The sequence below is a fragment of the Leptopilina heterotoma genome, unplaced genomic scaffold (genome assembly GCF_015476425.1).
Source record: "Leptopilina heterotoma isolate Lh14 unplaced genomic scaffold, ASM1547642v1 Lhet_361, whole genome shotgun sequence".
NCBI classification, from domain to species: domain Eukaryota; kingdom Metazoa; phylum Arthropoda; class Insecta; order Hymenoptera; family Figitidae; genus Leptopilina; species Leptopilina heterotoma.
This window is the reverse complement of record NW_025111042.1, coordinates 221,545-234,191: the sequence shown is the minus strand read 5'-3', so window position 1 is coordinate 234,191 and position 12,647 is coordinate 221,545. Positions and strand designations below refer to the sequence as shown.

Here is a 12,647-nt window from a genome sequence, read left to right as displayed (position 1 = left end):
TCAATTAGGTGAATCAAAGAATTATATTTTTTATTAATATTATCATTATTATAATTATTAAACATTATTTTTTTTCTTTTATTATTAATAATTATTTTCATTATTTTTATTATAATAATAATTATTATTTTTTATTTTTATTATAATAATCATTATTTTTTTTTATTTTTATTATTATTGTAGTTTATAACTACTAAAATTTTTCATATTATAATATGTATTTATAATTTTCTCGATCATATTTGTTTTTTATTTCTCTCCAGAAATAAAGACTTCTCCTATTTCTTTCTTTCTCTTTATTATTTTTATAATATTTCAAATCCCTTTGTTTCTTCAATTCCATCTATATAATTATTATTATATAAATTTCCCAAAATTCTCGAGGTTGAAAATCATATTTTTTCACAGATAAATTTCAAAAGTTACTATATAAAAAATAAATTTCGAAAAAATAATAATTTCAAAATTAAAAAAAATACAAAAATTAAAAAAAAGATTAAAAAATTTAAAAAATTTGAAAAATTTGTTTTAAATTAATTAATAGCAGTAAATTCTATTAATTTTCTTTTAAAATAAATAAATTTTTACTTTTTAATTCTTACAATTTTTTTCCTAAATCCAAAAATAACGTAAAAAATAAATTTCTTAATAAATTTTTCTATTCCTTAATTTTTTGTAAATAAAATTTTTTTAAATAAAATGTTTAAACTTAATAAATAAGTTTTAATCTCAATACATAACTTTTTCTACTTTTCATTTTTTATAAATTTTCTTTGAATAATATTTTCTATAAATTATATTTTTTTTTAATAATATTTTCTATAAATTATATTTTTTACAGTTAATTTTTCTTTAATATATTTTTATATAAAATTTCTCAACTTTAAAGAAGAATTTAATTTCAAAAATTTACATATATCTTTTGTAATAATTGAAAAGCATTTTGAATTTTCGCTCGAAAATTTTCAGGAAGAAAAATCTTTTTATCTTATTTAAAAATTCACAGAGTTTATAATAGAAAATTGAGGAGAAATCTTTAATATTTTTTTTAGTGTCGGTTACGGGGTTGAGGGAGGAGTGCAAGTTTGATTAAATTTTAATCCAATAACGCTCTTTATTTACATAAATATGGTATTGTGTATATATTATTTGTTTTTAAATAACAATATTTGAAAAATGTTCAAAAAGAAAAATTATCGAGAGAATGAAATATATTATAGAGCGTTAAAGGTGAATTTAAATTTTTTTTCGTTTTTTTTTTACTTTTTTCTTTAATGGTAAGAGATCAAAAATATTTTTTGATCCCGGGCAAGAAAAGTCATACAACATTATATAACATTTAGGTGTGTAATATATAACGTTATGTAACCATTTGAAATTTTTTATAATTTTAATTATTCTTTTTTTGTCTTGGAGATTATTGGAGATATATATAGAGATATATTTATTACATCCTAAATTCTTTTCTTTTTCTCTTCTGCTGTATTACATAAAATTGAATTTTCATTTTGTCTTTTCGTGTATTTTTTTTTCTTTTATAATAATTATGTAATTGTGTTTTTTATGAGTGTGTAAAGCGTATTTATATTATATATATATTTTTTTATAAATACGTAAACTAACTACAATAAATTATTAACGTCGTAACTCGCTTAATTTCTACTTATCTATTTACACTAGAATTGTCGTTTGAGAAATTTTTTTTTTTCTTTGAGATGCGCTTTTATATATGGAAATTTCTCCCTCGTGAGTAGTGTGAATTTTTTTCTTTTGTTGCAATTTTCAAAATAAACCGCGAATTTTTCATTTTTTATACTCATAATACTTGGAAAAATAATTTATTTTTTCATATCTATGATAAAAAGATTTTTATGCTATAAATTATTAATATTTATAAATAATAAATATATAAAAATTAGAAATATATTTTATTACAAACATATATAAATTATAAAAATATATAAAATATACACAGATTAAAATTTACTTTTATTTATTAATTAAATTTTTCAAATTTAACTTATAAACTTAAGTTTGGAAAATAATTTATAAAATTCAATTCTGAATTTTATTTATTAACTAAACATACTTTCAATTTGGTTTCTTAATTAAACATATTTTTAATTTACAGAATTTTTTATTTAAAAATACATTTAATTTCTTAATTAATCATGTTTTGAACTTTTCGAAATTAAACGTATTTTTTCATTCATTTTTAATTAAAAATTCGTTTAATTTAACTCAATTGAAAATATTTTTAATTTCTTAATTTAACTTTTTGATTTTCATTATCAAATAAAAATAGTTCATTGTACAAATAATTTTAAAAAATTGATAATAAATAATTATAAATTATTTTTTTATTATAATTATAATTGTTAATAAATTCAATTATTATTATTTAAATTATTAATTTAATTTATTGACTAAACAATTATAAATTATAATTACTATGAATTAAATAACATGAAATAAATATATTGTATTCAGAAAATTAAATTAAATTTACAATTTTGAATTTGATTTTTTAAAATTTAGTTTTTCAAATACAAGTGTATTTGCATTTTTTTTCAATTACGTTTATAATTGAAAAATTCTTTTTAAAAATTGAAAAAATCTTGAAAATTTTGCATCGAATAGAAATATTTTTTTATTTTAATTAAATCTAAATTAAAATTTGCTTTTTTTGAACAGTTAAAAATTCTCGGTTTATTTTGTTTTATAAAGTGTGACTCGAGAGTTTTTTTTTTTTTTGAATGGAGCTTTTTATTTTTTTAAAACTGGACTGTTTTTTTTCTTATTTCTGTTTCTGCACGCACTTATTGGCAGTGGTAGCTCAGAATTTCTTTTTAAGGCAGTTGGCATCCTCCGTCGAAACATTTTATCGGCGAAATAATTGTTTTTTCATTTCTATGAAAGTTTTCATTTGAATGAAAATTTTATTTTGATAAATGTTTTCACTCTATTATGTTCAAGAAGTTTTCTTTTCATTTTGTAAACTCTTTTTTTTGTTTCCTTTTGCATTAAGTGAAGAGATTTCGAAAAAAATTGTTTTTTTTCAGGAAAATTTCCCGAAATTATTTCTAAATTTGTCCCCAAATTGTAAAAAAAAAAAGAAAAAAGTTACCTTATACTGTGAATTTCCTTTCTTCAATTCAGTTCATCATCTTCGGATTGGTTTTGAATAACGTTGACGAATTTTCTTTCCCTCTTTCTTCCAGATCCAATTGAACTTTTCTCCTTTTTCAATAATTATATTATTTCTTCTTCTATTTTTTCTTCCATAATTCAGAAATAAAATTCTTCACTTATTTTTTTGCAAAATTTCCACTATTTTTCAAAATTTTCGAATTTCTTTTAGAAAGACGCAAAAATTCGTTTAATTCGTTTTCTCAATAAATTTTTGTTTCTCTGCGCTTTCTTCATTTCTCCGAGAAATCTCTTCTTTTTTGGTTCCTTTCATTTTAAAGTAAATTCTCTATTTTGTGGTGTCTTTTTTTTCGTGACTGGTGGAAATTGAGAAGAAAGTATTTTTTTAAAAAAAGGGGAATCTCGAAGATTTACTTTTAAATTATCCAACCGCCTTAACTCTTTGTCCTTGCATTGGATTTTTTAAACGAGTTGCCGTTTTGATTTGGAGCATCAATTTTTCGTCGATCGAAATCGCCATTGATCGATGAAGAATTGTAGGTAAGTTCGGGTCACCAGGCCTCCGTGTAGCGCACGTCAAACTCCTGAAGTGACGGCAATCTCTTCTTCAGCGACTCAAACGTTTGTGCCGATAATTTAGTGCTGTTCAGGTTCAATTTTCGTAGGCTCGTCAATGCTGCAAAATTTGCAATTTTTTTTTTAAATTTCATTTATTCAAATACAAAAGAAAAAATTGTCTTTTAAATTTATTAAAGAAATTAATAAATAGAAAAATTGATAAATAGAAAAATTAATAAATAAAAAAATTAATTAATAGAAAAATTAATAAATAAAAAGTTAATTAATAGAAAACTTAATTAATAGAATAATAATCTATATTAATAATCGTGATATTTGCTAGTTAATAAATAAAATTTTTAAAAAAGTGGAGAAACTTACAGGCCAGAGTGGAAATGCCCTTATCGGAAACAGGCGTCTCGCAGAGATTGAGAACCTGAAGTTTTTGTAGATGTTCACTTATCATTTGTAGGCCCGCGTCACCAAATTGAGTCGCCCATAAATTCAAATACCTCAGGGCGGGTAATTTTATTAATTGTTCGGCACAAGCGGACGTCACTGAAGTGAATGCCAAACTCAAGCACTCTAAATTGCCCAAAGCTCCGCCTCCAAGAAGTAATGCAACATCCGCATCGGTGGCACGAACTGGAAGCGTCAATTTTCTCGGTCCACCTTTTTGTTGCTGTTAAAAGAGAAAAAAAAATTAGGTGTCAAATTAAAAATCAAAATGTGGCATTGAAAAAAATTAATCGTCATAAATTATAATAATTCCAAAAAGTAACTCACCAATTCTTGGAGATTTCGCTGCTTCTGACAAAGAGCGGCGTAACGATTTCTCCCCGATTCAGTCGATTGAAGAGCGGAAACAACTTGAAGTCGTGCCTCTTCGTTTGGCAATAGACGCCATTCTAGCATGAGGCAGAGAGCCTCTTGAGCCGCATCACAGCCTCTTACACCCAATAGAATACAAGCACCGCCGGCTTGCTTCATCAATGAGCTGATGAACCGCTTTCTTCGACAGCAACAACCCAACAGCGTTGTTAACTAGAAAAAAAATATTATTTCTATAACACACATACTCGAAAAATCTTATGTGAAGCGGGTTGAAACTTCACATTGTGCATCCACTGCCAAAACTCGATTACGTTTCTGTAACGTAACCGTAGTAATTAAAAATAAATAATTGAATTCTCGTAGAATTTTCTAAATGAAAAATTATTAAAAAAATGAATTTTAGTTAAAAACACTAAAAAAATTGAATTTTGAAGAAAAGCTACAAATAATTGCAGAAATTCAATTATTTTCAAAACTAGTAAAATTCTTCAAAGGTATTCAATTATTTTTAATACAATGTTAAGTAAATTCTTCGAAACAAAATGTCAAAATATGAAAAAATGTCAGTCACACTTGAATATTTTTATTTATTACGAAAAATTAAAAAAAAAATCGATTAAATAGTAATTTATACGTGCAGTAACCTTGTAGAATTTTCCTACTTTTAATGAATTTGATGTGAAATACATCTCTCGTATGTTTCTTTAATTCAAAAATAAATCAGCAATATTTTTAAACACGATGAAGCCGTATAGTGCGAGTACACACACAGCTCTTAAATAAATGCCAAGAATAGAACTATCAAAATTTTAAATACCATTTTTCAAATTCTTGTTTGCAAATTGAAAGATTATAAATTTGAAATTCAATGATCTGAAAATAATCATTTCCACTAAAAATCGAAATTTTCTAAACCATTAACGTCATTGTACGGAAATTGAAATTCTATAAATGACTTAACTACACTGACCTCGTCGTTTCCTTTTTCGCAAAAAAACTTTCGATCGATTCTTGTCAATTTTGATAATTTTCTTTTTTTATTTTTACACTCGAAATTCGCATTTTATCTTTGAAAAAAATTTTTTTTTTGTTTCGATTTGAATAATTTGTGTTTGAAAAACATGTGACGAGAAAGTTTTTTTTTAATAAAATAAATTTAAAAGCAGTTTTTATTGACTATTTTCGATGTTAATTTTCTAATTACCATTTCGCCGAATAATTCGCCTTGATCGGGACAAGCGGGACTCGAAGGTGCAACAATGTGAATCCAACCGGGACGTGGTTCCCGTACCGGAAGTAATACTCGATGAACTGTACATCTTGGATCTTTGGCGAGACGTTGCATTACGCACATTAACACCGATTCCTGAACTTCCTTGTCGGCTAATGCTTCTTCCGGAAATGGGACCGGTTGCAAAAGGGCCGAGAGTCCCGGTCGCCAATCAGCGTATTCCGAACTGAAAATGAAGCATAATTTTTTTCTTTTCTTCTCTTTTTTAAAAAATAACTTCTCACTTTTTACCAAAAGAATTAAAACAGGGTTACCACCGTTACCACATATAATTCATTTTGTTTTTCCCTGATTTCCAGACAAAATTTTGACTTTTTCTTTGACCCTAAAGAATATTCTGCGAATTACTTTCAAAATTATTAGATACTCAAAAAATTAAATTATATTTAAAAATTATTTTAAATTTTTGTCAAAATTTCAATTATATTTAAAAATAATAAAATTCTTCTCCGAAATTCAATTATTTTCAAAAATAAATTTTAATTTTAATAAAATTCTTGGCAAAATTTCAATTATTTTCAAAATTTTTTCTCAATTCAATGATTTTCAATATCTACTATTTTAATAAAATTTTCTAAAAGAATTCAAAATTATTATAAAAAAAATTAAATAACATTCGATGTAAGAATTCAATTATTTTCATAAATAGTGAAATTCTTGACAGGATTTCAATTATTCAAAAAAAAATGTAATAAAAATTTGTTGCAAGAATTGAACTATTTTCCTAAATAATAAAATTCTTTACAGGATTTCAATTATTTTTAATACAATTTTAAGTGAATTCTTCGAAAAATGTAATCATTTTCAAAAATTTTATTTAAAATTCTTCACAAGAAATCAATTATTAATTATCAATTATTTTAAATCATTTTTGCAAAATTTATTTGTGAATTTGCAAAAACATTTGTTTACAATTCAATTTTACAAAAATTCTTTAATTATTTAGAAAATAAAAACTTGAAATAATTAAAAATTCAATTAAACTTTTTTTGAAAAAATTAAATTCCACAGAATTCTTAATTAAAAGTATGAAAAATTCAAATTTTCAAAGATTTTAATTTTTAACCATTTTCATTTTATATCTAACAATTAATGTTTAGATTTTAATATTCAATTATTATCTAAAATTCTAATTTAAATTCACTTTTAATTCAATTTTTATTAGAAAATTCTACGAGAATTTAATTATTTAAATACAAAAATAAATAATTTATTGAATAATTTAAAGTTTCTTGAAATTGAATATTCATAAAAAATTTTATTAACAAATTTTTAAATAATTGAATTTCTTTGACGAATTTAAAAAAAAAAATTTAAGAATATTTCTACTTATTCATGAAAATAATTGAATCTCTGTAAAAATTTTTATTATTTATGAAAATAATTGAATCTCTGTAAAAAAATTTTATTACTTATGAAAATAATTAAATTATTACGAAGAATTATTTTCAAAAATCTTAATAAAATTCTTCGCAAAAATTCAATTATTTTGAAAATTTTAATGGAATTCTTCGAATGAATTCAATTATTGATAAGAATTTTGTTACAATTCCTTATAATAGAATTAAATTATTTTCAATACAATTTTAATTGAATTCCATGAAGGAATTAATAATTTTTGAAAATAATTGAAATTTTGCATTGAAAAAATGCAATTTTTTCAAAAATTATTTGTAAAAATAATTAAATGTTTGCGTAGAATTTTATTAAAATTTTTTTCAAATAATTAAATTCTTTTAGAAAATTTTATTAAAATAGTAGATATTAAAAAGAATTGGATTGAGGGAATTTTTTGAAAATAATTCAAAAAATTTTGAATTTTGCCAAGAATTTTTATAAAATTTTTAAGAATAATTGAATTTCTGCGAAGAATTTTATTATTTATAAAGATAATTGAAATTTTGACAAGAATTTTAAAAAAATTTCGAAAATAATTGAATTTCTGTGGAGTATTCTGCTTACATTTTTCAAAAGAATTGAATTTCTGCAATCATTTCTAACTTTTCTCCAAAATTCAATTTTTTTAATAATATTTTTAACTAAAATTCTTCTATAGATCCATTATTCTTAATAGTTAATTAAATACCTATATATTTAAAATTTTGCCAAATTTCAGAAGAATTTGAATTATTAAAATTTTTCAAAAATCCAAGTTCTTTCTAATTAAATTTATTCAAAATTGAAATTTTCTAAAATTTCAAATTACAACCTTTTGAACTTGATTTATTTTCTGAAAATTGTAAACTTTTAAAATTGAATTAATTTTGAAATATTTAAGTAAAATTATAAAAAATAAAATAAATAATAATTCTATAAAAAAATGGAAAACTATTGAAATAAAACTTACGCCACATTTAAGACAAGAAGATAACAACTCAAAGGTGGCAACTCGACAGTTTTGTCCTCATTCACAGAATCTCGATTTCCCACTTCGAACCTGTGAAAAATAATTTCAAGAAAAATTAGGGCGAAATTTTATCGTGTGACGCTCCTGAAATTAAGCGCAGCCAATCAGAGACCGAGAGCTCCCCACTACCGAACTCTCCCCACCCGGAGTGAGTATATAAACCGAGCGCAGCACGAGAGCGCTTTCAGTAGAACAGTTGAAGTGTTCGACTCACCTGTGAAAAATGGCAGCGACGCAAATTGAAACTAAATTCGGCAGCACTCGTGGATGTGGACAGTCACTTCCTGGACCATGAACGGACGCAATGTATTCGCGAATTGCCTTCTCGCCGTCATTATTCTCATAGATTGCTGCGACAAACACTTGAAGTAACTTCCGCATGTCGGGCGATTTTCCAAAATCGACAGTGTGCTTCAAGCATCGTGTGATTGCCGGACTGAGAGCGTGGACCAATGGCGAGCGAGGATGTCGTTGGGCTAATTTCGATAGGACTCGTGTCAAACTCGGTGGTGGTGCTGCCTTCTCCAAAAGTGGCGCCGCCACCGCCAACACTGCCTCCGCCCAACTTCTCCTGTCGCTTCGTCCCTTCTTCTCCTTTATCTCGTCAATGTCTGCTAATTTTTGGTTATTTAATTATTCTAGTTCTCACCCTCTGCCTAGAGCCATTGGAGTTTTTGAATGTAACTCCTATGGCCCCAAGTCAAATTTATTTAAAATTTTAATAAAAAATTAAATAATTAATTATAATTTTTTTTTTTATTAATTTAATTAAATTTATTTTTTTATTTATAATTAATTATTTTTCTACCATTTTTCACGTCAGCTTCGATAACGACGGGATCTTCCAAAAGTTTCGCCACAGCCTCAAGTGGCGCTCCAGGAACACGTTCATCCTGAAGGGGAGTCCACAAGGCGAAGTCAACCAGGGTTTTTAATTCGCGGAGAATGACTTCCTCCCTGGTGCTCACTGAGACCATGTGTTGATATTTGTAAATACTTTTCTGAAAAGTGAAAAATTCCCACTGTTAATTGTTTCAACAGAAAAAGCGCTTCGACAATTAAATAGAAAACTTTCAAACTATAAAAGGGTCGCCACAAAAAATTAATTTTGTTTTTCCCTGATTGGCAGACAAAATTTCGACTTTTCCCTGGCCCTAAAAAATATTTTGAATCACTCTAAAAAGAATTCAATTATATAAATATAAAAAGAAATATATCTCCTGACAGTAACACGCAGACTGACGATGCGAACTGTGCGCTCTTCTCTTATATAGCCAGCAGACTTAGGAGGGAGGGGAGACGCGCGCGCATTCATCTGCCAGGAGCGTATCAACTATTCTCCCAACCCCCCTTCAAAAAAAGAAAATTTTCTTCTTTAGTCAACAAAAATCGATTCTTTTTTTAGTAAATTTTCATGTAATATATCCGAGAATACATAAATTTACAGAATACGCATTCTAAACTTTAGAGAACAATCTAAAATATTTTTCAAGTTATGAGCTCCAACATAGTTGCCAATTATTGTCAATACTTTATCTTAACTCAAAACCATTTCAATATTTCACCAAAAAAATTTTATAGGAACACTTAAAATAAATAGAAAAGTATTTCAATAAGCCCGAAGGTCTAGATTATTTTTTCCCTTCTTATTTAAAAAAAAGATCTGTTTTTAGGCCCCCTTAAGAAAAAAAAATGTTTGAGAAACCAAGTTGTCATTTTTTTTCCTGCTTGCAATTTTAATAAAAAATAATATTTACCTTCCAGAGGATAGAATGGTACCATTGGTCCCTTGTATAAGCGTTGCTCGCCTGGAGCAAAAGCGATCCATCGGGAAGAACGATTCTCAAACAATATTTGTAATTTGGATCCCATCTTGCAACGGCATAAACTTCAGACATTGAACTATACGGAACTGGTTGTTGTAAAAATCCAGAGAGCTGAAAAAGAGAGGGAAAAAAATTCAATTTAGTCAACGAATAAAATTTCTCGAAAAATTTCATATTATATATGATAAAAAAAAAATCTGTTTCATAAAATTTCAAGTTTTATACCGTAAAAAACTATTTTTAAAAAAATTATTTTTAAATTAAACTTTTTATTAAAAATTTTATAAAATAAAAATAACATCTGCTTAAAAATTGTAAAATTTTGATTTCTATCGAAAATTCAAAAAAATGTAAATTGTAATAAAAATTAAAATCTAAATTATTTCATAGAAATTTTTGTATTTCCGGAAAATGATAAATTTTTTAATTAGTCATTTTTTTACTTCTACTTTCCCTCATATTATTCTTTAAACTTTTAAAATTGAGAGAAAGAGTTGTTCTTCAAGCATCATCTGAATAAATAATTTCATTTTCACCAGTAATAAAATTGTGTAACCGAAATTTTTTTTCAGAAAAAAATAATTAATTTAAATAATTTAAAATGCAATTTTTTCTTTTGGAAAAAATTGTGTTTTAACATTTGGAATACAAATATTTCTTTAATTGTTCATTACAACGAAAGCTAAAAAAAGCTTGCAAATAATTTTCTTATAAATTAACATTTAAACAAAAATAATAGAAAATGTTGTGATAATTAAAAAACTTAAATAAATAATAATAATAATAATAATAATAATAATAATAATAATAATAATGATAATTGTTTAAAGATCAATTTTGTTTGTAAAATAATTTAATTAATAAAAAAAAACTATTTTTTGACATCTATTTTTAAGGAATTAAAAATATAATTTTTCAAATATGAGTAAAATTAGAAACGAACTAAAGTGACCTTTTTAATTAAATTTAGAAGAAACGTTTAATTTAATTAAAAACAGAAATTTTATTTACACGGAAATTCTATTATTTTCAGAAATCTAATTTTGCTTCGTTTTTAAAAGTAAATTTTACTTTCTAATTAAAAAGTTTTTTTTTAAATAAACTTTTATAGGTATTTCATTTTAATAAACAATAAAACAATAAAAATTATTAAATATTAAAATTTTTAATCTTTCTTTAAATATTATTAGAAAAACAATACAGCAAAATTTTTCAATCAAAAATATTTTTAATAAAAATGTATTTAAAATTAATAATAATTTACTGAATATTTTACTATAAAGAATATTTAAAATTTTTAATATTTAACATTTAATATTTTAATATTTAACATTTGATATTTAACATTTAACATTTAATATTTAACATGCAATATTTTCAATATTTTAATATTTAACACTTAATATTTTTAACATTTTTCAAAAAGATATTTCAATATTATTTTAAATAATTTTCATAAAAAAAACTATTTTTAAAATTTATCAAAAAGGAATTTTTATAAATATTTTAAAAAAACGAAATATTTTTACTATTTAAAAAGAATTGTCCTATTTTTAAATATAAAAAAATTTGTCTCCTCAAAATAAATGAAATAAAAGCACATTTAAACAAAGAATAGTGTATTAAAACACCGACAAGAATACATGAATGTTTTCTCTAATAATTTTATAAATATCAAAGACAAAAAATATATCCGTCAATAATTCATTTATTTTCAGTTCACTTGCCAATACCAGGAATGGAAAACTAAGTTTTATTATTACTTTTAAATTGCAAGCGAGAGCAATCAAGAATTTGGGTCGGCTCGAGCAAATCAGATTGGGTTCGTTCAAGCAAACACATACAGATATACAAACACAAATTGATTTATACAAGTAAAATCCATCATGGCTATCGTACAGTAGAAAGCGATAACGATATGAAAATTTAATCCAAACCCACCAAAAAAAAAGAAAATAAATAAATAAAACTCTTAAATATTACCTTTGGGAGAAAATAATTCAATTTCATATTTGAAATTTCCCGCCTGCAATTTTAGAGGGAAAATTAGTTTTATTTATTTATATTTTATATTATTCTCAAAGTAACATTTTTTTAATTATGAAAAAGTTTTTAAAGGATAAAAATGGTGGTTTAATTTCTCTACTTGAGAACGCCAAGGTCACCACCAGGTGGCAGGAGAAATTCCAAGAAATAAATAAATTCCAAGAAGTAAACTGCCATCTAGCGGTGACCTTGGCGTTCTCAGGTGGAAAGTAGCGTCTCCATATTGAATCTCAATTTCTTCGTAATTTTATAATTATTTACGATTAGAATCTTCACAGTTTGACAATCAATATAAAGAGATTTCAATTTTTAATTTATTTTCCTTTTTGCTATTTTCCTCCTCTTCAATTTCTTTAGTCTTGGAATTAATTTCTTCACTAAATAAATTGATATTTAAAATCTTGATTTAAGAAATTAATTCGTGGCTTTTTTTCAACGAAATAAGTGAAATTAGTAACTTATTTATAAAAAATAGTAGCTAAATATTTTAGTCAAAAAATTTAAAAATTCTAAATTACATTGAATTAAAAGTTTT

The 12,647-nt window shown here is 24.3% G+C and overlaps 2 protein-coding genes across 4 annotated transcripts in view; both read right to left on the bottom strand.

Annotated features, from left to right (window-relative positions):
• Positions 1 to 12,647, bottom strand: part of LOC122505618 (odorant receptor Or2-like) — a 77,404-nt gene that overhangs the window by 20,873 nt on the left and 43,884 nt on the right. The window contains exon 1 of one of the 2 annotated variants that reach the window (XM_043617357.1): positions 3,128 to 3,264. The exons of the other annotated variant lie outside the window; for it this stretch is intronic. The gene's annotated coding sequence lies outside the window, so the exon portion shown is untranslated. Of the gene's footprint in view, positions 1 to 3,127; positions 3,265 to 12,647 lie in introns of those variants that run through there. 2 annotated transcript variants of the gene reach the window in all.
• The window catches only part of LOC122505612 (C-Maf-inducing protein-like), a 45,904-nt gene continuing 35,849 nt past the window's right edge, over positions 2,593 to 12,647 (bottom strand). Inside the window, exons 2-9 of one of the 2 annotated variants that reach the window (XM_043617340.1) lie at positions 9,998 to 10,177; positions 9,049 to 9,241; positions 8,455 to 8,854; positions 8,181 to 8,270; positions 5,747 to 5,999; positions 4,495 to 4,752; positions 4,090 to 4,390; positions 2,593 to 3,826 (exon numbers count right to left, since the gene is read on the bottom strand). In XM_043617340.1, the coding sequence (XP_043473275.1) occupies positions 3,702 to 3,826; positions 4,090 to 4,390; positions 4,495 to 4,752; positions 5,747 to 5,999; positions 8,181 to 8,270; positions 8,455 to 8,854; positions 9,049 to 9,241; positions 9,998 to 10,177 (1,800 nt within the window). In that variant the 3' untranslated portion in view covers positions 2,593 to 3,701. The remainder of the gene's footprint in view (positions 3,827 to 4,089; positions 4,391 to 4,494; positions 4,753 to 5,746; positions 6,000 to 8,180; positions 8,271 to 8,454; positions 8,855 to 9,048; positions 9,242 to 9,997; positions 10,178 to 12,647) is intronic. The other variant, XM_043617341.1, reaches the window with a different exon arrangement.